General features: G+C 40.4%; 1 protein-coding gene across 1 annotated transcript in view; it reads right to left on the bottom strand.

Moving 5' to 3' along the window:
- Positions 1-23,093, bottom strand: part of HOMER1 (homer scaffold protein 1) — a 130,353-nt gene extending 107,260 nt beyond the window's left edge. The window contains exon 1 of the mRNA XM_034774408.1: positions 22,770-23,093. Coding sequence (XP_034630299.1) covers positions 22,770-22,774 — 5 coding nt within the window. The 5' untranslated portion in view covers positions 22,775-23,093. The remainder of the gene's footprint in view (positions 1-22,769) is intronic.
- Positions 23,094-24,317: the final 1,224 nt, after the last annotated feature.

Genomic DNA, 24,317 nt, shown 5'->3' with positions numbered 1-24,317 from the left:
CTGTGAGACCAGCCAATCAAGTTTTTTTTTTTTAAAAAAAGATAGCTAGTTTTCTTATCTACTAACCAAAAAACGAATCCCTAAACAAACAGAATAAAAAGAATCCAACAAATCAGTTAATATAGTCTATGAATTTACAACACTGGAAAGATTTAAAAAAAATCCAATAAATATTTCCTAAAGTAATTTATTATATTAATTGTTGCAGCACTTGGGTTAAGATACAATGAAGAAGTTTGCAGATGAGATGAAGTGGAGCCTACACAGTACTTCCCTCTTCCTACAGAGCACTCCCATGGCAAGCCAGCAAATATTCCAAATGATATCTGCACAGAACTACAAGGAGTAACATTAGTTTACCCTTTGTTAGGAGAAAGAGAAGTTGAGTGCACAGCAAGGGTTCCAGAATGAGCCAAGTAGAGATGCCCCAAGAGCTACAGAGATAAACAATATTTCCTCACAATTCTCAGAGCACCCATATGGCTGGAAGACCTCATTTACAGTCAACATTCAAAGCTCCCTTCTGTCAAGGTGGATAAAAATGAAGTTTTTTTTTTAAGCAAAAAAAGAACATTTTATAATTTAAAACAGTTTTTTTTTTATTTGATTTAAATCATAATACGTTTTTCTTTTTAAAAATAAACCTGTTTAAAATGAAATCTGAATTTAATACAAAATACGTTAAGGCCTAAAATTATAATCTCTCAAGACATTTAAAAAAAAATATGCTGTATCCATGAGCCTCTATCAAAAACTGAATTAAAGGCTGCTTTTCTATATAAAAAAAGAATCTGGGGAAAAACATCTAACTTTTGAGGTCAAGCTTTATAAATATGGCACAAGATGTCAAGTGCTGTATTAAGGGCTTGATCCTGTGGGGGATCTGAGGGCTATGCTACTGGGTGCAAGAGACTGGCAAAGTTATGACAAGCATTGGGACCCAGCCTCTAACTCTCACGTGATCCCCTCAGGATCATCCACTGAGCTCACCTGGGTGATTTCAGACTCCTATTTATAACCTTTCCCTACCTGAGCTCTAATTGGCTCAGTTCTAAAAAACTCTGAATATTTATGACTCCATTCATGATGGTAGGGTGACCAGATGTCCCGATTTTATAGGGACAGTCCCGATTTTTGGATCTTTTTCTTATATAGGCTCCTATTACCCTCACCCCTTGTCCTGATTTTTCACATTTGCTGTCTGGTCACCCTACATGATGGAAACTTATTCTCTGGCTCAGGGAAAAACACTGATCTGCCCAGTAACTAACTACCAGACCTTGCTTCTTCATGGTTCTGGGCACTTCAGGTAAATGACCTTGCTCTGTCTCCTTGCATGTGTACACATACACACAAATCCAATAATTTCTCAACTGTCTCCCTCTGTCCATAAACAAATAAAATACTGCAGTGTAAAAGGCATGTGGGTTACATGAACAGAAGTCTTGGATTGTTGGTTCTTTTGTTTTTCTGGGAGCGGGGGGAAGTTATGTAACAAGGGAGAAGGAGCGCCTTGTGTAACCAGAAAGGAGCAACACTAGTGTCAAAGCAGGTCGCTGTGGAAAGAAAGGACAGAGTGTAGCCTCTAGTGCTGATTTCAACACCTGAGATTTGGAGGAAAAAATATTGCCATGACTGCAGGTCATAAAAAAAGACCATATTTGGGAATACTTTCATGAAATTCCTGTACCCCTGGGTACAAAAGGAACACGTGCCAAATGTAAACAGTGCAACAAAGAGATACAAGGCCTGGATGTCAGAATGAAACAGCATTAAGAAAAATGCTTCTCAGAAGGCAACAACTTTGAAGATTGGTCAGACTTGTCTGCATCATAATCTGGATCAACTGGATATTGAAGTTATTTTTGCACCATTCTTCTAGGCTACCTATCCTTTCTAACAATGCTAGTAAATGATAATTTAGATAATCAAATTTGTGTTTTGGGCGGATACTTATAAATTTCAAAATGTTCACATCCAAAATAGAATTGGTTGATATCATCATATCAATTTCATTTTTACTGTTACTACTGGATTAAATTATTTTTTTAATTGCTCAATACTATCAAACATCCTACATGAAGGTTTCCTGTTTAAAAGTGAAGTTTTATTAGGCATTTAAGATTTTTAACACTTGAGGTTTTTTCCCAAGCTGTTTGGTATGTTGCTAGAGATAAGAGTTTAAATAGATTTAGATAGCCCTTATAATTTATTGTCCCTATAAAACTGGATTTAGAATAATTATATCATTTAAACAGTGGTACAAACAGCTGCACTAGGAAGAATCTGTCATTTACTCAATGCACTGATTTAAAAAGATTGCAATACTCAGTGAATGAGTGACCTTTTTACCATTTTTGTTTCAGGGATGTTCAGATGAACATCCATCGTCTGCAAGGTCTAGAACTTTAGAGTCATCTGCTGGTGTGACCAGCAGTTCTGCAACTAAATAAATATACATCAGACAGTAAATTACCTGCAACCCCAAAAAAGTCTCTCTTCATCATCCAGTAAAACCATGAATGAGTTCGTAATCACAGCCAGCAAATTCCAGCAAGACTGAATAGCTGAAAAGATTGCTTAGTTTATTTAAGCAACAAATTCTCCCTTTCATCTTGTTCAGAACAAACATTTCATTGACATGGTTCAGTCATTACAAACAGGCTATATTCCACTTGATAGAGCAGACATTGCTGGAAGGTTGCCAGATACAGCATATGAGAAGGAAGTTGAACAGGCTACAGAAAACACTGACGGGAAATTTGTTAATCTGAGTCTTGATGTGTGGTGCAATGTACATACTGATCCACTAATATGTGCTTGTGTGACAACAACAGGACTTACACAGAAACAATTGATACATCAGGAAATGTTCATAATGCGGAATACTTAAAAGTAGCAGTTGTAAAAGCTGTAACAACTGTGAACAAAAATTAACATGTCAAGTGTGTCGCTTTGTCCCAAACAATGCTACAAATGTTGCAAAATTGAGAAGAAATCTACAAGAAGATAATGAAGGCAACCTGAAACTTAACATATGGGCACAGTGCTCATTTGACACACATTTTAGCCAAAGGTTTAGTTACAATTCCAGGAATAAAGGAAAGTGTTAAAATTGCATAATACTTCTGTAACAACCACTTCGTTTCAGCTTCACCAAAGAGAGCAGGAAGATTTCAAACTAATTCTCCCCCAAAATGTACAATGGAATTCAGTGGTTGACTGTTTTGAGCTATTTATTAAGAATCGGCCTATTCTGATAACAATTTGTGAAGAAAATTGTGACAAAGTAGATGAAACTATCACAGCCAAAGTAGTCAATATTGGATTAAAGAGAAATGTAGAAGATATGCTGAATATACTGAAACCTATTTCCATAGCCTTGGACAAACTGTAGCAATATTGCTGCTGTATTGCTGATGCTGGTGAAATCTGGAAGGAACTTCAATGTCTCTTGAAGAAATAAATACCCAACAACAAAGTTAAATTGCAGGCAGTAAAGCAGCATATAGATCAAACACTTACTCTCAACCTAAAATACCAGTGTAGATGCCTAAATGCTGAAGATGCTACTGCTATGACACAGGCATCCAAAAGTCACTAAAGCACGTCAACTATAAGTTTCAGGACTCGAGGTGAACCATTCACGCAGTACATGTTTGCTGATGTTTTAAAGAAAGTCTTACCACTGAACTGCAGAAAGTCACTACCTCAACAACTCTGGTTTCAGGTGCTTAAGTGCTAAACCAGCTTTTGAAAGCAGTAGTACTCTTTCTGTGCCTACTGAAGAGATTTTCTTCATTTGGACTAATTCAAAGTTGAGAAATCGATTGGGAGGTTGTTTTTTGTTGTTGTTTTTTTAAACAAAGGAAAACCTGTTTCTCTTCCAGTCTATGAATAAAATCTAGGAGGGAGGGGGATGATATTTACTAGTTTTAAAAGTCTGAAGGATAGCCTAAATTAACTTAGCAAATTGTTGTCTCATTTTCAAGAGACTTAGATAAGTAGAAATTTATGTTCCAGTCAGTTTCACTTAGGCATATTTGAAAATTTTCCCAAGCTGAACTGAAATAATCAGTTTAATTCACTGACTACAGTTAATCCCTCTGTTCCTTTAATAAATCATTTAATTGTAAACGTGAAACATGTTTTGAGAAAAGTTTATGCATTCAAAACATGTAAGGTTGTTTTGTTTAATAAAACCAAATTCTATATGCTGTTGTGTGTTTAATTCTACTTTCTATCCTATTGCAGCTTGACACAAATCATGAGCAAAAAGTTATATATCATTCACCATCTTCTAACATACTAAAAAAAAGTATTAACAAGATCTGAAAATATTAAGCTATGCAATTGCTTGAAGAAAAGTGTATAGTTATAGTATACCCTCCTAAGCAGTGAAAAGATATACCAAATCTAGTGTAAAGGCTCTATTTAGTTGTAAATCAACATGTTTTAATGGTTATATCAGCTAATGAGAATACATCTTTCTTTAGAAAATACAAATGGAAGAGTTGATAATCTAGGCTTTCTACTTGGTGATTTAAATCACCTTAATTTAATTCTATCCACCCCTCCTCGTATCCAGTGTGAAAGCATGTCCAAATGATCTCATGGAGTCTTTATTATTTTCATGTAAGGGGAGAACATGAGCTGAAGTTTTTACTGATGCTCAGCTGCCTAGTTCTTACTCACCCCAAGACAGCAATCAGATTACACAATCTGCAATTGCCAAAAACAGGCAGAAAGCAGCACTTTATGCATGCCCTGATGCCTACATCTCTCCTATTCCCCAGTTTAATGGATGGGTTGTGGTGGCAAGGTAGAGTACCTGTGATTTACTAGACAAAGCTACATTTAGCAGTGTAGACATTTATTTTTCCATAAGTCTAAGTGGACATTCCCCCCCTCAGTATCTTTAATTGTAAAAATCAGAGGATTTAACCACTGTAACAGAGACACTTTATACTGATGCAAAAACTACAGGAAATATTGTCCAGAACCAACATATTTTGTGACCAGAAGTTTGATCTGATAAAAACACCTCCCCACCATAATGATTTCCTTCAGACATCATAAAAAAAAAAAAAAAAAAAAAAAGAGTCCCTGCATACAGTAAGAGCACAGAGAAAGAGCTGGTTAAAGACCTATGTACTCTGTTGAAAGCTTCATCTAAATCCTGCAGCCCCTGTAGTAGCAGACTGGAAATTCTACAGTAAAAGGAAGGATTTTAATAAACTAAATACAAAAATGAATGTAGTATGGTAGCCCTTCTCGTTTGATATTACTCAATTCTATGTTGTCTCCATATTTGCAGTTTTTGATATGCTGCAGATGTTTGTAGTAACAACTCCTAACTGCATCATAGAAGTTAACAAGGTCCAAGCTTGAGGTTTTGGCAATAGGGTAGAGGATAATTCAAGTGTTTGGTATATGGGGACAAGTAGAAGGCAGTTAAGCTCATGGAACAGGTGGATTTTAGCAGAAATATTCACTTAATCAGCAGTGAAGTAGTAAAGGTGGATATTTAAAAATCATCAACTTTGGAAGAGATCACATCCAAGAGTAATTTTTCAGGCAAAGACTCAGGAAGTAACAATCAATTTACACCCTGTTCAGGGTTTCTTTGCAAGCACAAAGGCTATTTCGTTTTGAGGAAAATTGAGATTCTGGAGCAAGGGATGGATTCTACAATGAATTCTTCCACAAAGGAATGAAGCATAATGGTCATAATGCAGCAGCAACAGAAGATTCACCTGGCTATGATGTAGCTGTGGTGGTACGTACAATAGACTTCTATCTTGAACAGTCCCTGGAAAGTCATCTTTTTTTGGAAAGAATAAGTGAAATGCCAACAGACCCTGGTAGTCGGCAGGCAGGATTGAATCGGGGACCTCTGGAGCTTAGTGCATGAGCCTCTACAGCATGAGCTAAAAGCCAACTGACTCTTAGCCAAAGCTGTAAAGCAAACTCATTTAACTCTCTCTAGGTGGTCTCGGTGCCATTAGATGGGACAGAACACCACACCCAGAAGGTTTGTGGGTTACATAAATATGGGAGGATTTTGGTTTTTGAAATCCCCCCAAAATTGCATCTTCCAACCTCATTTTGTGGTTGGCTTTGTGCTCTACTTCCTTCAACCTCATCTCTATAACCCTTCTGTAAAAGTACCGTATACCTTTTTCTGCATGTTGGACTCGATCCTACTGACAAGACCAATCCGACATGTGACTTTAGATATAGAACATCCTGCTGTCAGCTGACTACCCAGATAAAGACTGTTCACCCATTCAATATCACTACCATCTACAGACAGCATCTGCAGGTCATTTATTTCCATTTTATAGGAGGCACAAATAGCTTTCGTTTTACCACTACTGATCTTAAGTCCCATAGATTCTATAGTTTTTCACAGCTCTTCCACCACTAGCTGTAGTTGGTCCATTGTCTCTCCCAGTAAGGCAATATCAGCCGCATACCCAAGATCCTCTAAAGATGAATCTTTAGATTTCACACCTCTTACTACTTTGGTCTCAGTCAGCTTTGTCATCAGATAGTCTATTAGAACATTAAATAGCATAGGTGAGAGAATGCATCCCTGCTGTATTCCTGATTCTATTGAAAACCAGTCTGTAATACAACTGTTGACCCTCACACAACTAAGTGGACCACAGTTCAGTTCCTCCGCTAAGCATACTTAGCCCTCAGGCACCCCATACTGGTGCAGCAGTATCCACAGTGCTGATCAATACAATGAGTGAAAAGCAGCTGCAAAAATCTATAAACACAAAGTAAGCTTCTCAGTGTGGTCAGAATGTGAGTCACCTGGAATTTATCTGCTATATTTCAGCAGCAAAAATAAGTTTTCATAAATTGGCACTAAGACTATGGTCATTCTCCTTCAACACATTTTCCACATCAACTTTAAACTCCTTGTCCTTGCCTTCAAGGCTCAGTCCCTGCCTCATCTCTGCCTTAATTTATTACCACTTTTCTCTTCACCCAATGAAAGAATTCTGCCTCATCTTTCCTCTTCACCTCTACTCACTCGTGTGTGCATTCTTTCAGTGCTATGTATCAAACTCCCTTCTTATCCCAGTGTGCTAAGCCCCCACTTGTCTTCTTTCAGTTCCATCCCAAAGACTCATTTAGCCCAGAAGCACAAACCTACATTAATAAAAATATTATCAATCAATTGCAAAATTAAAAGTTTAAAGATAACTGTCCTTTGGTTCTCACAATGTATTCTAGGTCTATCGATTTAGACTGTAAGCTCATTTGGACATGGGCAGTATCTTCATCAGCACTGTGTACAGTGTTGGGGTTAAACAATGACAAATAATAGAGGGGCTAAAATGGATACATACCCTCTGTCTCCATCATCAATTTCCAAACAGTTCACATTTTCTTCCAGGCTTTAGAAGCATGCTAAGTTTTCAAAAGAATTGCTGATCATGCTACATGGGGAACTGGATGAGTGTCTTTAAAAAGGTAAATGAATTCATCTTACAGTAATAAGTATCAAATCAATTACACTCATTTTTAATAAGCACTATATGTAGTACTCCAGGGCTATCTGCCATCACTGATCTGGCAAGTTACTCCTTTTCCTTATGTCTGGCAACATACTTCATAATAAAGACTGTTACATTATGGGAGGTCATGATCCCTGACCCAAAAAGGAGTTGTGGGGGGGGGGCTGGGGGGGGGTCACAAGGTTATTGTAGGGAGGCTTGCAGTACTGCTACCCTTATTTCTACACTGCTGCTGGCAGCGGCGCTGCCTTCAGAACTGGGCAGCTGGAGAGTGGTGGCTGCAGGGCAGGAGCCCAGCTCTGAAGGCAGAGCCTCCACCAGTACCAGCGCAGAAGGATGGATGGTATGGTATGGTATGGTATTGCCACGCTTATTTCTGCACTGCTGCCGTCAGAGCTGGGCCCTCAGTCAGCAGCCACCACTCTCCATCACCCAGCTCTGAAGGCAGCAGTGCAGAAGTAAGGGTGGCATGGTATGGTATTGCCACCCTTACTTCTGTACTGCTGCTGGCTGGGTGGGTGCTACCCTCAGAGCTGGGCACCTGGCCAACAGCTGCTGCTCTCTGACCATCCAGCTCTGAAGGCAGCGGAGAAGGGTGGCAATATTGCAATCCCCCTAAAATAACCTTGCGACACAATCCCCTCTTAGGTCAGGACCCCCAATTTGAGAAACGCTGGTCCCCCCCATGAAATCCGTATAGTATATGGTAAAAGCACACAAAAGACCAGATTTCATGGTCCCTGAAATGTTTTTCATGGTTTTGAATTTGGTAGGAACCTACCAATGGTGTATCAACCTTGTGATGCCCAAAATACTCTGAGAACGGTAAAGATCTGCTATAAGAGTTAGCTGTCGCTATATCCTCAGAACTGAAAAATAAAAAATAATTTAAATTGATTATTTGTAGCAACAGTCAAGCAGTAACACTAACATTAAGAATCTGGTTGGGAGTGTGAAAATAATTTAATGGAATGCAGCCAGCCTCTTTGCACTAGAATAAAGTTTTATAGTAGCATATAATCACCACCTGGTCTCCCAAAAGCAGCTAACCAATTTCCAGGCTGCCTGGATTCATCATCCTATATCTTCCAATGTGGATCCTTTGCAGATGATTAAATTAACATTAAATTTATGTGTCTGTAGTACCAGGAGTGCCTCCTCTGGGTCTGTCACCTCCCTCCCTCTGTAAAAAATCTGGGTAAATGCTGATCAGGCATCTGCTCTCAATTCCACAGGAGACAGAGAGATGTGGCCCAGTGATGAGTGCAGAGGGTTATGAAACAGGAATTCTCAAGTTCTATTCCTAGCTCCTACACAGACTCAAACCATTTTTAAAGATATTAGCAGATAAAATAGAGAAATTAAGATGTATAGTAAGTGAGAAGAGAAGCTTTCAGGTAATATTTGAAGTGAGTGCATCAATGACTGGTAGAGAATGAGGGATTCTACCACATGGCACCAGTACAGGTTGTAGCACAAACAGTACCAGTGGGAAGTTTGGGGGAGGGGAAGGGGAACCAGGAGATAGACAAGTGAGAAGGAGAATAGTCAGATGAGGTTCATAACATTTAGAACTAAAAAAGAAAAGAGCCAAGAGAGCTGGTGGAAAATAGCGATGTGCTTGTGTGTCTTCCAACGCGTGACAGCAGTAGCATTGTGGAGAGCTAGGATTTAGGGAGGACACAGAAAAGAATAGCAATAATCAAAGGAGAAGATTATATGAAAGAAAGTTTCATCACAGGCTGAGTCAAGGTAGTGATATACATGGGAATTGTTGAGGAAGTAGCAACAGGCATATTTTCAGGTATTGGAGATGCCGGAGATAGAGTCTGAGGTCTAAGCTGACACCAAGACTACTGACACTAGAAGCAAATGGAAGGTGGTTTGTGGTCATAATGGGAGAGCCATCAAGAGGGAAGAGCCTACTTAGATCATCCAGTCCATCTCAATGTCAAGCCAAGAGAGTTCTGTAGAGTACACTTTAATATTTATTCCAGCCTAGTTTTAAAACTTGCAAGCAATGGAATTATATTTGAGGATATACTTTGTCTATACCAGAACCCATATTATTTCTGTCTCCTTTTTCAGACACCATGCCCAGAAATGAAGAAAATATCCCAAGCAAGGGCATTATAACACTTATTTTCTATCAATCATTATGCATCTTCACATTTGATTTACTTTTTTGACTACCACTGCATGCTGATAAATTTTCATTGATAAGTCCACAATTATACCCATGTCTTTTTTCAGCAGATTTTGACACCAGTTGAGTTAATCCTTTCAAATAGCATAACTTTACATTTATCAACACTGAATTTCATTGCCATCATACTGCCCAGGCACCTATTTCTGTTAGGTCCTTCTGAAGTTCTCTCTAGTATTAATCACCTAGATATTTACGTGTCTTTTGCAAATGTGTACAATTAACGCATAACTGCCTAACTTTGACTTTAAAGAAAATAATTACTCCATTTAAAAAACAAAATCTCTTCAGAGTTAGTACTTTGACAGTCTAGAACAGTGGTCTCCAAACTTTTCTGATTGCGCACCCCATCAGTAAAAAATTTTTGAGCACGCACCCCTTGCGCCAGCTCTACCATTTTTGCCAAAGCGCAAAAAAAAAAAAAAAAAAAGCCTCTTGGAGTCCCGGCCGAACTGCCAAAGCACAAAAAAAGTGCTCCTCTTGCCATGCACCTCCAAGGATCCTCTTGTGCACCCCACTTTGGAGACTACTGGTCTAGAAAACCAACTAGCACATATGGTGTATGTATGATTTGGTACTGTCAATTCCCTAACATTCACAAAGTGCAAAAGCATGCTGACATTTAATTTTCAAAAATAAAGAGGCCTTTTTGAACAGAAGAACAACATTTACTAGAAACAAAATAAATGGCATAAAGAAAATAATTTATTTTGCAAATAGGTTTAAAGGTGATGTACAAGCAGAAGTTTGCAAATGCTGTTAAGATTAGAATATATTGAATGCCATAAATGACAAAGGTAAACCTGGAGAAGAGCTCTGTGTACCCTGAAAACTTCTGTTGGTGAAAGAGATGTCCAATAAAAAAAACATTATCTCACCCACCTTGTCTCTCTAGAGGTAAACATTTACCATTAGAAGTAAATTGCAGCCAGAAGTGATAGGAGTTGTAGGGGACAGCAAGTGGAGACATGCTGTCAGAATAACTTCACTTCAGAATAACTAATGATCACTACTAGTGATCTGGAGCATAGGTGTTACCCAGACCCCTGATTACTCTTTTAAATAAATTTTCTTGACAGTATTTGGTGCTTTTCCCACCACACTCTCTTTCAGGCCTTTGACCAGACTAACCCATGCTATGCAACATACTCATCACTTCCATTCACCAGCTTCACTCTTCTTTAAAGACAAACAGATGAGCTAGTTAGTACATATTTTATTTCAAATTGCTATCACACCAGCCTGCCTAGCTAGATTTAACAACTTTCCCCACCAGCCAGTGAAAATTAACTATTACAGCCACGAGCAGCAAAAGTGGAGTACAAACTGACCTATAAGACTTATATTCTTTCTTTTGTGGTTTAGAAGATGAGAGCTCAATATGTTCTCATTAGTATCTGCATCTACCTTGTCTGACAGACCCCTGCTACCCATTCCTCAAATTTTAGAAGTGCTACTTCACTTGCTTGTTTTCCTTCCATGAGCTTAGACAAAGGTGTCTCCTTGCATTGTATTGAATGCTCAAGCTCTACACTAAACCCTTAAGAAATCCACTGATGTATTGGTTAAAATGTTTGTAACAACTTAACCCTCACTTTTTAATTTAACATGTTAAATAACTTGAGTGTTTTGAATTGGATGAGTGCTTACAAAGCTAAATGGCTGCAAATGGGGGTCTTAACATAGTGGACAATGTTTTAAATGATCCCTCTCAGAGCTATGTTCATGTTTTTTCAAATTCCTGCAACAAAACCAACACATTGGGTGGAAGGTTTGGCTTCCTACATCCAGTTGGCTACTCAGCTACTCTTCATGTCAAACACACAACTATGCCACAGGCAATCTTGTATTTGGGCTACTGTAACTTCCTCCTCTCTGGTCTCCTTGCTCAATCTCCTCCAGGCCATCTGAGATACCATGCCTAAACCAGATTCTCCTGACCCCTGCCCAGTTACTCTCTCCGCTGAAAATATCCATGAACTGTCTCACTTTCATCAAGTTCAGATTTCTCCTACTGTCCTTCAAGATTCTCCATGTGCTATCCATGCTTATTTCTTCCTAGTCCCATTTTTTCCTCCACCTAGATCTCCTTCCTCACCTCTCCCTTTGCATTTCCCATTCATCTGGGGACAGTGCTTTATAGATGTTGCTATCACCTGTAAAGTCCTTTCTGACCCTGCTGAACAAGGCAATCACCTTCTTCATTCAAATCCCTTTCTTAAACTCAGTATTTCCATGAAGCATCAAGTGTTAATCCACTTAAAAACAGAAAGCACTGTTATACATCCATATATAACATTTACTACACTAGACCCATTCTCCCAGTCATCCAATGCATTTTGTATCTGGATTTTGTAGGCTGCAAATTATTTGGGGCAGGGACAGGATCATCCAGCATGTTTTGTACAGTGATAAGAACACTGTCAGTAGTCCACTTAAATATTTGAGAGAAATATTCAAAAGAGAAGAATGGAAAATAAAAAAAGTTGAAGCAAGTTGAACCAATGTAGGTTAGTTTTGTATACAATTCAGAGTATGCATCAGTGGGTATTGGAAATTAGAAGTCCATAACTCATATGAAAGTACAGATGGTACAATGCCTTGTTTGAAAGTCAGGAGGCTAAATAACTGCTAAGGTCCCAAATTACTTATGTAACTAGAATGCTGGTGAAAAAGCCACTGACTACCAGCCATTATTTCTTCGTTTCCTTCACTGATTACATTTGTGTATACACAAACCAATGGCTATTCTTTTACTCAAATTTCTAGTAAGAGACAAAAAGGATAGATACCGTTATGACAAGAAATTCTGCAGCAGCTTCATATTGCTAAATGGAAGTTTATAAAGAATTAAATAGGAAAATACTACAAGCAGGACAGCAGCCAGTAGGCAGTTAATTTTGATATACGCAATTTATTTTACATTGTCTTACTATTTTTGGTTTTCAATATGCTAATAATTTTTGTATTGATAATTCCTAGCTACATCACAAGAATGGGGTAACACTGGAGGTTTTCACAGCTGGGTGAGGGAGAACTAAGCCTTTTGGCACCTGGGAGGCATGGGCTGCATGGTTGGAAGCTAGGAATGGTGGGATAGACATTTCAGCTGAATACTTCATTGCTAAAAATAAATCCAATCTTTACCTTTCAGACTTAAGAACTCACTGAGTTGCATGAGAGTTCACACTTCTCAGAGCTATATTTCTTGGCTAATGTAGATTTGAGACTTTTCACCCTAACTTACACTAGTCACATCCACAGTGTCTTTGCAACCATATGGATGAGAAGCATTTAAAAAAAAAAAAACCACTTGAATTCAATAATTTAACTTGTGGGAATGGGTCATTTCCATAGCCAAGGAACACAAGAGGACCTACTTATACTTAGGTTTATGTTGTCAACAAGGTACTTGTAGAAAATCATGAAAGGGTACTTGTCTTAATACAGAGACCAACCCAGCCCTCCAGATGGTCAAAGAAAACTCTCCTAGATTCAACCCTATGCCTCATTCCCAGAGAAGATGCGGAGAACAGGGCCAATGTTTGTGAGGACACAGCCTTGGCTCCTGCACCCAGAGCTGGCCAGGCACCATGGTGGGGTGCAGTACTCACTCTATGAAGTAGTAAATTAAAGTGTGTGTATTTGGCAGGTGTGCGTGAGGGGGCGTTGAAGGGTAGAAAAGAAGCAGGAGAGGAACTGTGAATTTGAATCACAATTTCTCTCAGAGCTGCTTAGCTATCAGCCATCCTTTCAAGCCAGCCAAGCCCAAAGGTGCAAATTAGTTGACTTCATACTTGTTGGTGACAACCAGTATAAGATATAGGAAATATAGGTTTACCTTGATTTTTCAAGTGAAAGCATCAGTCAGTTGCACTTGAAATGAGAGCAGCTGGATGCTTGAACACAGTCTTTCTGGACTGGTGTTATTGTTTTTGTAGTAGTAATAACTGCTGTCACCAGCATTATATTTGCCAACAGAACAAAGATATCAATCACAGTACACTTCCGTGTCATGCCAGCAGTGTGTGTTTGATTTCTAACCCTGTTATTTAATTCCTTGGAACTGCAATGTATTCCATGCTCCTCCTTCCCAGAAACCAGTAACTTGCACTATTACCATGACCATTGGTAATTTTGTCGGACCCCAAAACTGTGCAAAGTTAGAAGCGTTAGGATGCTATCTGTAATTTTAGTCCTCGGACCCTATTCTAATGGTGTCTTACATGGTTCTTTCATGATCATTGCACTTAGTCATCCTTTTTCTTTTAATCCTAAAAGAGACTATATTACAGACATTTGTAAGAAATCAACATCTGAGAGATTTTAAATCTTGCTAAAGTCAGGAAATTCAGATTAAAGGTCCCAAGAGTAGCCTTAATTCTACCCCCTTAAAGGCATATTTGCCTAGAAGTAAAGATCCTACTAATGGTGGCACATTATTTGAAAACCTTCAAAATTAAAGACTTTTACAGGACCATGCTTTCAAATTAAAAATCTGTCCACAAAGAGAAATTCCTACCTACTACTATAGCCTTAACTCCAAGCTTCCCAATTTGTATAGTGTTTTTTTTTTGTGTGTGCTTGGCAGATCTGTCAACACACTCTTCTGTTTGTGCCCTTCATGGAGGTAAAGATTGTGTCAGTATCATATCACAGAGTTAAAGAAAAAAAAAAAAAAAAAGACACCTATACCTTCACCCTACCACCAAGACAATGAACCCCTACACAAAACAGACTGGAAACTAGAGCTAGGAGCCTGAAACCCAAGCTGCATCCTGAAGAATAACAGCTCCAGTTTCAGTTTGTTGGTTTTGCCAGTTTATTCATTCCTTCAACAACATCTGAACAAGATATTTTTGATCTTTGAGGGAGGGAGGGAAAGAGAAAGGAAAAAATATTTTTGAAAGAAAGAAAAAGAAATAATGAAGGGCACACACTTGCTTTTGCAGTTCACTTCAAGTCTCATCCTAATTCTCCACTAGTTGCTGCTAATTCAATCACATCCTTCATTATATGAAACATGAAGTCTGTAAACAAACATGTCCTTTAGATTTAAATAATAATATCTGATCAACAGAAACTGTCCTGTCTACTTACATATTTCAAAACTTCTTTACATATACACAATTTGAGATACACTGGAAGCTGTAGCTACAAGATTAATATTTGACCAAGGTGATCTGGACAGTTATTTTATACAGATATCTAATCCAGTTTTACAACACTAAATCAATACTTTTTTCTCCCTATGCATTACTGTACCACAGAGATAGATAAGCAATAATTCTGATTTAAAAAAAAAAAGGATTAGCCATAGGGTTCAACATTAAGTTGCAGTGCTGAACAACAGAGATGACAAATAAGAGTAAAGCAGATAATTTTTGATGGACTAATTATTATAAGAAGGAATTTTTTTTTAAATGTGTAACTTTCTGTGCTCACCTTTATATTACTTGTTGTCCTGGCCCCTGTGGGTGTGCGTAGACTGCAATCAGACACCCACAGATGGCATAAAAACGGCCATACTGGGTCAGATTAAAGGCCCATCTAACCCAGTATCGTCTTCCGACAGTGGCTAATGCCAGGTGCTTCAGAGGGAATGAACAGAACAGGTAATCATCAAGTGATCCACCCTCTGTCACCCATTCCCAGCTTCCCAGGGACACCCAACCTGGGCTGCAGGGCCATTTAACTGCTATGTAGATGTTCCGGCTCAGGCTGGAGCCTAGGCTCTAGGACCCTACAAGGTGGGAGGGTCCCAGAGCTCAGGCTACAGCCAGAGCCAGAACGTCTCCACAGCAATTTAACAGCCCCTCAGCCTGAGTCAGCTGGCACTGGCCAGCCATAGATTTTTAAGTGCAGTGTAGGCATACCCTATGACTCTTGAGTTGTTCTTTTTAATAAATAAATAAAATGTAGCCAGTAGTGATGCATTCTGCTTCTAATACAAGTGACCAATATTGCACTAAGCAGTCATGCTGGTATGTTTTCATCCTTTTTTAAGTGGATTGTATATTAAAACTATTCATAAGAACCTGTGGTAATTCCATTATCATTTGCAAGCCATAAAAAGACACACTCAGCAGCCCGCTAATCTATTTTGAAATGACATGTTAACAATGAGATATGCAATGCAGCAGTGTCTGTAGTCTTAGCCACCGTTTCCATTTATTCTGTATTTGAAAGACATCCCAAGAATAAATCCACTCGCAAAATAATCCTCTGGTATCCACCACATTTGTCTTGAGACATTAAGGGTAAAATCCTGGGTACACTGAAGTGACACGGAGTTGACTTTAGCAGAGTTAGGATTTCACCCTTAGGCACAGTTATCGTCCTGATCTAGCAATACTGCTTTACCAAACAAAGTGATTAAATGGTGCAACCCTTAGTAGATACAGCTATACCAATATGAAACCACATCCATGCTGGGGGGCAGGTCATACCAATTTCACTATATTTGTCTCTAAATTAACAGTTGATTAGTATAAAAGTTTTAGGGGAATGGTCTAATGTGTCTAACAAACCTATAACATGCTCAAGTTTTATTAGGGAGCAGGATTGGGAGAGAAAGATGTCTTCAGCCCAATCTACTCCATGCCTACGTGCTGAATGGCTGCAAAAGCAGTTTTAATCTTCTCATGCCTGTTTCAAGGCCATAAAAAACACATGCTTTAAGTGTGCGGAGTTCCTAACCATATTGCTTCCTCAGGGAGTAGTCTATGAACTATTTAGTATTAAGACACACAAACTGGACTCTTTCTAGGCATTTATTCCTCCCTCATCTAGTACATACAGATGTACCCATGTCACTCAACAAAGTGTAACAAGAGTTCTTCTTGTTTGTTACTACAGTCCACCCCTGCCAGAGGAAAGGCTGTAATTTTTTAAGTGTTAAAAAAGTATTTAAGTGGAAAAGCAGTAGCAGTGAAAATCTCATTTTGTCCTGAAAGTGCCACGGTCTGTGGCTTGTGTGTAAAGGAGTTTCAAGATCACTAATGCATTACCAAAAAGCTCTGCCCTCAAACTTATAAGCAATATTTCCAACTTCTGTAGGAAACCACTACTGCTGAGAAAAAGCTGGTTCCTGGGTTAGCCTGAATCCAGCACATTAGGTAGCTTGAAAAAAAAAAAATCAGGATAAGAAGTTTAAATTTGATGTGGTGTTCAAGAGGGGACATCACATCCTAGCTGGCTGTTTAATATAAGGTCCATTTTGTGGTGTGTGAAGGCTTCTAGTATTGTCAAATATTGTTTAATACTCAGTTAATGTAGTCTGCAAGAAGAAATATAAAGGGCAGACAATCTCTTAAATGCTTAAAAAATAGGTGAAAATGACATTTCTCTTCTCTGTTTTATAAATCCCTCAGATGAATATTTAAGTTGTATAGCATGCATCTCTATGGTGTAAGTCCAAACAAAATGGTTCAGCACAATTCAATGTAGATTTTACAACACCAATTGTAAGTTTGTCTTTAAGACTAAGGTTTGTTTGGGCGCTTGGTGGGGGGGGAGGGGAAAGGAGAGGCAGAGGGATTGATTGAGACTTAGGGTACGTCTATACTTACCCCCTGGTTCGGCAGCAAGCAATCGATCCCGGAAGTGCTCGCCGTCGACGCTGGTAATCCTGCTCTGCGAGAGGAGTAGGCGGAGTCGATGGGGGAGCCTGCCTGCTGCGTGTGGACCTTTAAGTTTGAACTAAGATACTTCGACTTCAGCTACGTTATTCACGTAGCTGAAGTTGCGTGGTCTTAGTTCGAACTGGGGGCTTAGTGTGGCCCAGCCCTTAGGCTACAACTACACTGGCAATTGAATGACAAAACTTTTGTCTTTCAGAGATGTTAAACCCCTCCCCCTGAAAAACAAAAGTTTTGCTGCAACACGCACCAGTGTGAACAGTGCGTTGTGGGCAGGAGCGCGCTCCTGCCGACAACGCAAACGCAGCTTGTTGGCGGTGGAAATTTTTTGTCGGCAGGAGAGCCGACAAACAGCGGCTAGACTGCACGACTTTTAGTGGCACAGCTGTAGCAAGACAACCATGTCGCTAAAAGCTGTGCAGTGTAGACATAGCCTAAGTGTAACAACTTTGCCTGTTTATGGGTTTTTCCCAAAGTGCATTAAGCTATTATGCACTAAGGCACTCTGAGTGAGCAGTAAGAGTGTTCACATGGGGAATTATTGCACACTAGCTACTCCACCCTAACTGCTGCAGGGTCTCCCTCCTCTCCTCTCCCTCCCCCCGCAGCTAAGCCCTATCTCAGAGACAGAGTCCCACACAATTAAAGAAAAATCCCCTTTTTAAGAAGATTTAAAGAGACCGTATATATATTTGCTAAAAATTAGAGTGTTAGCTCGATGCCTGAGACTCAGAGACCACATGTAGATGAGTCAAAATTAGGGTAATCAGTCAATTAGAAATATGCATTCTGCCAGGTGTCTAAAAAGAGCCCCAGCATGCACTATTTCAAGTAGTCATGTGGAACTTCTGTTTAGGTTAAGCGAATAGTTTCTGTGGAATAAGTACATACATACTACTTTCTACAACATTCCCCAGTTGATGAGAAAGCCTTGCTATCCAGACTGTGCAACCTCCCAGCAATTTTTTCAAGTTCTAGTGCGTGCAAAAACATACATGTGTTAATGTCTGCGGCCACACCCGAGGACTGGAGGCTGACAAATGTCACAACTATCATTAGAGAAAAAAGAAAGCAAAGATAGCAATTACTGTAATTCTTTGATCATTCAGCAAGGGTAAATAAAAGGCAAACTGGTTAACAATTTCTTTGTATTTTCAATAAATATTTGACAAAGTCCTGCAAAAAGGCTATTAAAGGAATTAATAATTTGCCAGGGGCCTGAAGGGCATTCACCAGCTTACTGCTGCAGCAACGTGCTGGCTATCAAACTTAAGTGTAAATTTGTAGTCATTGCTACCTACCCAAGCCATAGGAAAGAAAGGGTTGACAAACCTCCAGAATTGTCCTGGAGTCTCCAGGAATTAAAGATTCATTTTTAATTAAAGATTATGGCATGATGAAACCTTCAGTCCAGGAATACATCCAGCCAAAACTGGTAACCCTAACAAAAGATTATAATAGGGCAAAGGGTAGTGTAGTAAACCAGGATCTTATCCAGGAAAGTACAAGTGTAGCTGAGATCAGTTTTCACTTTGCAAGGTTAACAGCCGTTGCCCAAGTTTTTCATAGAAGAACTGGTATTTAAATATATTTTTCAATTATCTTTAAAAAGAGGGTGAACAACAAATTGGGAGAACTTCTAGATGACAAAGTTGTCTTCACTAAGTTAAAACAAAGAAGGTGAACCGGCTGCAAAATTGCAGGTGAAATTCTGTGTTAAACAATAAAAGGTAATACTCACGAGTAGTGCAAACTATTCCTTCTAATAGGACTTGAATTGAAATTACCCTGTAGACACTCAGGAAACAGACAGTGAATGACTGGAGATATAGAAATTTGTATACAAGGGGAGACCAAGAATATTGGAACTATTTAGTGAGATGGATAAGAGTGGGCATGATGAAAAGGTACAAAATAATGAATGTTACAAACAAAAGTAGATCAGGCATTTCTATTTACCTTCTCTTACATTACAAAAGCAAAGGGACATTCAATGACACTGAAATGAACAAATTGAAGACTAAAAAAAGGAATACTTTATACAGTGCATAGTTAAGCTATTTGCCACAAGATGCTGAGGCTATGAGTTCAAGAGCTTAGAAGGATAACATTTATAGTGTCAGTAAGAACATCCAGTTACATTAGATAGGACTAAAACAGAAAGCTTCTTTTTTGGATAGTTTACTCCACAATTGTCTACATGGGGTTTCCTGTGCCTCCTCTGAAGCATCTGGTACTAAGCACTGAAATAGGTACACCACTGGTGTGGCCTGGCACCAATTTGTATGTTCATAGGTTGAATGAGAGGTGTGTAGAAAAACAGCACCTATTAAGTATTAGATATTTTGATAAAATAGATGCACCCCTGCCTAAATGTTTGAATTACCAACTACCTCACTGCTTCTATCAGAGTAGCCATGCACTCTTGTAACTTGACTCTAAAGGATTAAACTTCAAGAGTTTACTGTCATTCACTTTGCATGCCACTTGAATTCATTTTGAATAGAAGCTTGAAGAAAAAGCCATGATCGAGATAACTTTAGAAATTGCGGTGTTACAGTTGCTATATGTTACATTAGAAAAAGCATCTACACAAATGTCACAGAGCACCCTCTAACACAAAAAAGGACTTCCGTCCCACGAAGGGTACTGTTACTTCATGCTACGTGGCTTTCAACACTAGCAAAATTGCCCATTCTTAACAATGGATTCAGCTGAATCTTCGATAAACGTGGTCCCCATGCACTCATTGTGAAACTGTCAGGAACAAATAAGTGTAGACAAGGCTATACAGCAATAGTCTTAGCAATGGTTAATATCAGCATTTCTGATCTGATTGTGCCCATTCCTTTACAAGGAAATCTGCAGAGAGAATAGTACAGCTTCTGAGTTAATAAGTTTCTCTACATTATCTTGCATGCACTTTCTCTGAAGAGAGTCATTCTTCAGATGAAGATCTGCTCGTGATTTGCTGCTGAAATTACTCAGTTAAGGGACCTACTCTCTGGGAAACCATTTTTGTAGTCTCTCCCCTCTCTATATACTCCAAAAGCCCCTAACATTTGATATATTTGTAAGAAATATTTATAGAAACTTCCACCTCCTCTACTAGGAGAGGTAATTTGCACTGGTTAATTAACAAAAAATAACCAGCACACCAGACCAACACACTTTAATTTTTCTGCAATGGTGAAATATTCAGTTTATGCTGGCTAGCTTTTATTTTCAGAAACGATAAAGTTGTGAAGGGGTGAGGAACTCATTACTTTTAACTACAGAATAGTGAAAACATGGATGTTGGGCAGAACTTGTATATATATCCAGGTAGCATTAAGTATGTTCATATTTTTCACCGCTCTGTGAAGGACAAAGTACATTTTCCATTCATATGTAGAGTAAGATCAACTAACCAAGTTCTTAGAAAAACTATTAAGAGCAGACTTCAGTAGTATTTTGAAAATTCTCCAAAAGCAACAACTCCTACATCTGAATTAAAACTACACTAAGGTCTGCACAACATTTATATTCTTTGAAGACCCCACAATCATTTAGCCACTTGTATCACATGGAGTACCTACATTACTGCTTGCTTGAATACATCTTCTATGTAGGTAGCTTGCTGCAAATGAAAAGTGAGTTGGGTTGTTGTCTGGTGGGTGAGTGGAAAAGAAGAAAGCAAGCAAGAATATAATAGCTAGCCTAAGAACAAGAGAGGTGTACCACTGGGATCTAAAAGATTATCAGTCTATTCATCCCATGCCTTCTATATAGTCTACTCCAGAATTACATACCAGAACATATTCAGAACTACATAAAGCCCCCCAAGTAGCTGCTGAAAAAAATGGAGATTTAAAATGCCCATTTAACTGTCCTTGAGGAGAAATGCACTTTTCACTTCCCAGCACAAACCCCTATATGAACAAGACACTGAAGGACCATAACTTGTCTTGAGTCACATTTCTGTCTGAAATGTTGGCCTTATTATTGTATAAAGTTAGTATAATTACAAAACACTGGGGGAAGGAAGGATTTTTTGGGGTTTACTCCGTGCATTTGATAACATTTTCTTTATAATCCATACTACTGTTTCCAGTGTATAGTGAATTAGCCAAATATCCCCAACTGATGTGCCGTGGAAGGAAAAAGGAGAAAGACATTAAAAAAGAAAAAAAAAATAAAGAGATCCAGAGAGATCATATGGTTTTTCCATTATACTTGGTAGAGGTCGCCCAACCAAGTGTGCTGCTTGGGATGACTTCAAGACTTATTAAAATTCCAGTTGGCCATGAGAAAAAATTTCCAGAATGGCTAAGTCACGTCAGAGCCTAAATGACTTAAATTTTACCCCATCTCTCTACTTTACAAGTTCTGATTTACAGAGAATAACTAGTGTACAGTAGTTTTCCAATACAGAGAACATTCTATAAAAGCTGGGAAAACTATATACTAGATCTGATTTCTGTTCTGTAGGGAACCTGGAAAAGGAGCTAGAACAAATGTTTCCTTCCCTGGTACCTACTGTTAAGTCAATGTAACAAGCTATACTTTAAACTATGGTTCAACTCTGAAAGTGACTAAAAATGTCACTGAAAGTTTTCATGTTTCTCCCAGTCTGGGATCTGAAAGTCAAGCTGGGTTCTCTTCTTCTTGTGTGTCAGCAACAGAAAGAGAGAGTTCTGCAAACCAAGTTGCGATCAATGAAACCTGCACAACTCTGTCATCTTCGGTGGATTTGCACAGGTTACGAAATGTAATTTATTAAATAATTCTGAGGATGCCCAAATTATAGAATGCAAATCGCTTTTTTAGCTGATCTGGCCTCGCAGAGCCAATAGGAGTAAAATGGTTTGTCACAATGCAAGTAGGTATGACTAGAGTCACATAAGGAAATGGTCAGTTCAGTAGGGAGATGCCATTTTCATTCACTTTTCAGAGTAAAAATTAAAAATGTAAACATGAAATAGATGGTATGCCAGTCTGGAAAGGGCAGAAACACCAATTTGCTGTTTTTCTCGCTATCATTTCATGTCTTGTTGCTGAAATATTCCCTAGTCCCCTACTCAACTTGTTAGCAGAAACCTGTTATAGAAATAACAGTGTCCTTTAATACAACTCCTGGTGCCCTATCCAAGTCCATAGTGCTGAGAGACCAAAGACTATATCACATGGCCATGAAAGCATTCATTCTACTAAAGTTAAAATGACACATCTCTACATACCAGACTTCCTGTACCAGAAAAGCTTATTGACAATAGAATTTAAAAGCTCATTTGTTCTGCATTTCATGTTGGACCTATGTATTTTGCTTATAACTTGTGAATCACCTGGAAACCCAGTTCGTTTTTATGTTCCTCTTGACAAGTCCATTTCTTAGTATGAAATCCTTACCCCATGATGCCCAACGGAGACTTGCACCGAAGTTGCTCTATAGACGATTCCCAGAGGATTTTCCTCGCCTCTCCACCACGCAGTTGGTTCTATACCCCTCTGGTCCGAGTCCGACGTTCCCTTATTGATGCTGACACGAGTCTGGGTCACCACGTTTCCCTGCTTGAATATCCCAGGCGTTTCAGAGAAATCCAAGTGGCCCCGCGCTCCTATTAGCAGGGCTTAAGCACTGCCCTAGCAGGTCAGCGCCTACCACAACGGGAGTCCATAGGCATGTGGGGTTGTACCCAAAGAAATCACAATCCCCTTTGGAAGGAGAAGGAGAAGGAGACGAAGCGTCCTAAGGAAGAAGCCCGAGAGGGGTTTCTCCCATATCCTCTCTCAGCACGGTCTTCTCTTGTATCTCCAGCCCTAGAGTAACTCCAGCCCGCTGCCAGAGGAGATGGCCTCGGAAGTAGCAGCAGACAGCAAATCCCCTCCCCACAGCCAGCCAGCCTCTCCTTGCGCGGGGAGAAGCTCCCCTCTCACGGGGGCGAGGGACCCTGCAGCAGCGTTTATCCCCCGGGTAAGCAAAGCCCCAGGACAGCGCGAGCTCGGGGTATGTCAGGTGCAGCGCGGGATGCGGCCGCCGTTATGCGCAGCGCTGCCCGCCGCCTCTCCCTTTAACACCCCCGCCGGCGGCAGCAGCAGCAGGATTGGGGGTATCGATTCATTTTCCCGAACAGCAGGCGGAGGCGGAGCAAGCCGTTTCACCGGCGGGGGCATGAGGCTCCCAGAGCGCGGCGGCAGCAGCAGCTATGGGGGAGCACCGGTGGCACATCCCCCGCAGAGAGAGGCCCCCCTACCGGCCGTGGAGACGCGGGGCGCCGCTCCCTCTTCCAGCGGGGACGGGTCCTTTCAGTCACGCCTCATCCTGCAGCGAGCGGGCGAGCATCTTCCTCCGGGCTCGGAGAGGCGGATCAATCACCGAGAGCGGCAGCGCCCCCCGTTCCCCTATACCGCAGGGGCACGGCACGGACCAAGGGACGGAGCCGCGCGGCCCCCCCGCTCCCTGGCCCCGCACACGGCGGCGGGATCCCAGTGTCGCGCGGCGACTGGCGTATCGCGGCTGGGAGCTCAATGTCGGGCTGCACCCAGCTGCTCCAGCGCCCCCGAGCCGCCGGCTCCCCGCGCTCCTCCCCCCTCCCTCACGCTCGCCCCCGCTCCAGCTCCGCTCCTTCTCTGCCTCCCTCGCTCCCGGGAACAGGCACTGCTTGCCCCGGCCCCCTAGTCTCTCGCTCCCACCCCTCGAGCGCCGGACGAGGCGCTTGTTCTGTCCGAGAGACCGCGGCGACTTAACGGTCCCGGCTGGGCACTTGCCCCGCCTCCTCCCTGCGGCGGGGCACCCTACGGTCCCCAGCAGGCTGCGCCGCGCGCTCCCTCCCTGTGCTCTGCAGCCCCGGCGCTCCCCACAGCGGCACCTGCTCGCTCTGTCTCCATCCTCCGCTTGGGGACCTTTAAATAGGACACGTCAGCGCGTTCCCCTACGCACCAACGTCACACACAGCT

The sequence above is a fragment of the Trachemys scripta genome, chromosome 6, assembly GCF_013100865.1.
Source record: "Trachemys scripta elegans isolate TJP31775 chromosome 6, CAS_Tse_1.0, whole genome shotgun sequence".
Taxonomy (NCBI): Eukaryota; Metazoa; Chordata; order Testudines; family Emydidae; genus Trachemys; species Trachemys scripta.
Note: the sequence above shows the minus strand (reverse complement) of the source record. Positions and strands in the feature narration are given on the sequence as shown.